Source organism: Aplysia californica, unplaced genomic scaffold (assembly GCF_000002075.1).
Source record: "Aplysia californica isolate F4 #8 unplaced genomic scaffold, AplCal3.0 scaffold00570, whole genome shotgun sequence".
Taxonomy (NCBI): domain Eukaryota; kingdom Metazoa; phylum Mollusca; class Gastropoda; order Aplysiida; family Aplysiidae; genus Aplysia; species Aplysia californica.
This window is the reverse complement of record NW_004797840.1, coordinates 269,752-272,282: the sequence shown is the minus strand read 5'-3', so window position 1 is coordinate 272,282 and position 2,531 is coordinate 269,752. Positions and strand designations below refer to the sequence as shown.

The 2,531-nt window shown below is 42.2% G+C and overlaps 1 protein-coding gene across 5 annotated transcripts in view; it reads left to right on the top strand.

The window, feature by feature from the left end:
* LOC101863214 (serine/threonine-protein kinase par-1) overlaps window positions 1-2,531 on the top strand; it is a 73,424-nt gene that overhangs the window by 45,744 nt on the left and 25,149 nt on the right. For all 5 annotated transcript variants that reach the window (XM_013087294.2, XM_013087292.2, XM_013087295.2 and 2 more), the window contains 2 exons: window positions 934-1,048; window positions 2,442-2,508. In XM_013087294.2, the coding sequence (XP_012942748.1) occupies window positions 934-1,048; window positions 2,442-2,508 (182 nt within the window). The remainder of the gene's footprint in view (window positions 1-933; window positions 1,049-2,441; window positions 2,509-2,531) is intronic.

Genomic DNA, 2,531 nt, shown 5'->3' with positions numbered 1-2,531 from the left:
GAGAGAGAGAGAGAGAGAGAGAGAGAGAGAGAGAAAATGTGATGGATATTCCATTTAAAATATTGTTTTTTCCGTGGTGTCCATTTGTATGTTTACGTTTAGTGTTTCGTGTAGCTTCGCTTTGTACCTACATTTTGTAATAGGAATTTCATTTGTCACAATAGTTTATAAGTGTAATGCCTTGAACACAGAACATAATGCCTTGCACTGTAAAGCCAATGCTTGCCAATCATGACTTCAATTATTTCTTGATAATTTTCTACACGGGTTTGATAATTTCTCTCAGAAAGGGAGGATAAGGGGATAATGGTTGGGGTGCAGCTTATTACCATATTTTATTATTACTATTATTTAAAAAAAAAAATGAAAGTCGAGTGTTATGGAGGGTGTAAGTGGTAATGTCTAGGACAGTAATAATAATAATGATGATGATGATGATGTTCTTGCTTGTTATGATAATGCTTTTAAGACATAATCTTGTGAGATTCGTGTACTTGATGACCCGTAACCCATCATGTTGACACGATCTTTACCGAGTGTTGCCTTCCCCTATCTATCTCTGTATGTTCGCGCCTGTTTGGGGGCCGCCCTGCCATTCATTCTATGGCTGCTGCTGCAATCTCATACCCCTCCATCCACCACAACCATCAACCACCACCACCACCACCACCATCGACCACCGCCTCCACCTCCACCTCAACCACCACACGTCTGCCGTCGCCACCTTCACCACCACCAACAACAACGACCACAACGATGACGACGACCACATCTGGACGTCTGACCCGACCTGGTGCTACGACCTTTGACCCGCTGCCTTGTGCCGCATTCTGTGTGAATGCTCCTGCTGTGTGTGTGTGTGCCTGCGCTGATGATGACGACGATGATGATGTCAACGTGCGATGATCGGCGTGTGATTGTTGTGAATTAAAGGACCACGGAGGGAGTGGAGGAGGAGGAGGAGGAGGAAGAGGAGATGAGAAATCTATAGAGGATGATGAAGACGGCCATCTGATCTATCGGGCTGGCGACGTCCTTCAGGCTCGATGTAATCACCCCTATGTCATCGTAACTCAATAATAGCTAATGCCTCCTCGTTTCCCCTCTCTCTTTCTCTCTCTCTCTCTCCTCTCTCACCTGCCTACCTACTCTGTATAGCAGGAGTCTCCAGTCTCCCAGTATCAGGAGTCTTCCTCTTCTGCCTACAAAAGTGACACGTCGCTTCTATTTCTTTGGTCGATTAACTGGCTAGTCGGGGAAAGTAGGAAGACTGGTATTTGTCTCCCCCTCCCCCTCTTTTTTTCCTTCTTCTTTTTCATTTTTTTTTGTTTATGTTAATGATTATTGTTATTATTATTGTTTATATTATTGTTATTATTTTTTAAAATCCCCTTTAGAGGTTGGGCACTGGGATTGGGATGGTTTTTTTGGTTGTTTTTTAAAAAATTTTGTCAACGAACCTAGCCACCCCACCCCTACAACAAACCGTAAAGAACAAAGTCTCCCCCTCCCCCCTTCCAAATGTCGATTGAGTTTGATCTGTCACTTGTGTAGCCAGCAGAACTAGTTTGCTTTGTCTGTCCTTGTGGTCCTTCTCTGTTTTGCTGTTTTCTCTACATTTTGTCACCCAACTCTTTTGAGTATGCATTCTTCATAAAGAGCCTTTAGACTGGTTTTTGGTCAACTGTAGCAGGATGGATGGATTTCTTTAAAAGCGATCGAGAATATAGGCTAGGTAGATTTAGTACGTTCTTCATTCTTTCCTCAGATTTTAGAAAATCAACGAAATAGCAACTAGTGTTAAACATGTGTGGTAGTTATTTTTTGTAATTTACTTGTATGCCTTTTCCCAAGGTCCATAAGAAAGACAGAACTAACATATTATGTCTTGATTACTGGGGTTTTTTTTCGCATTTGCACCATTGATAGTGTGTGGATATGATGTATCCCTGTTGCAAATTATTATGGAGTTTCTTTGATCTTCAGTGCTCAGCTCTGAGTTTGTGGTCTACCCAAGGGCTCAGAACTGTGCATTTAAGGACCATTGCTTTACACTAGTTGAAAAGTGAAGAAAAACTCAAAACAAATAACATCAACCACCAAAAATGAAAGAACCCCCAACCCCCCAAAGGAACAGAACATAGTAATTTAAAAAAATTATTATTATTCTACGAACCCAAGAAACTTCTTACTGTAATTTCTATTGGATATATCCTTGTCCTGGTGATAAGACATTGTTCAAAGATCAGGAATAAAACAAGAAAGAAAAAAAAAAGGAAATAAGAAAGACTGAAATACTCATGATTGCTATATATATATATACGTAAGTGGTAAGGGCCTAGGGGTTAACAGGCAATCTCCTCTCCACGTCCTGGCTGTGGAGAGACTTGAACCCGTGCCGAGGCAGTCACTAAGTGAGCCCCTTGCTGGTTGTCTTTCAGATGAGATCCTGTCCACCCTGGGCGAGGGCACGTTTGGCAAGGTGGTCGAGTGCAAGGATCTACACAAGTAAGTGCCGCTCCCCCCCCCCC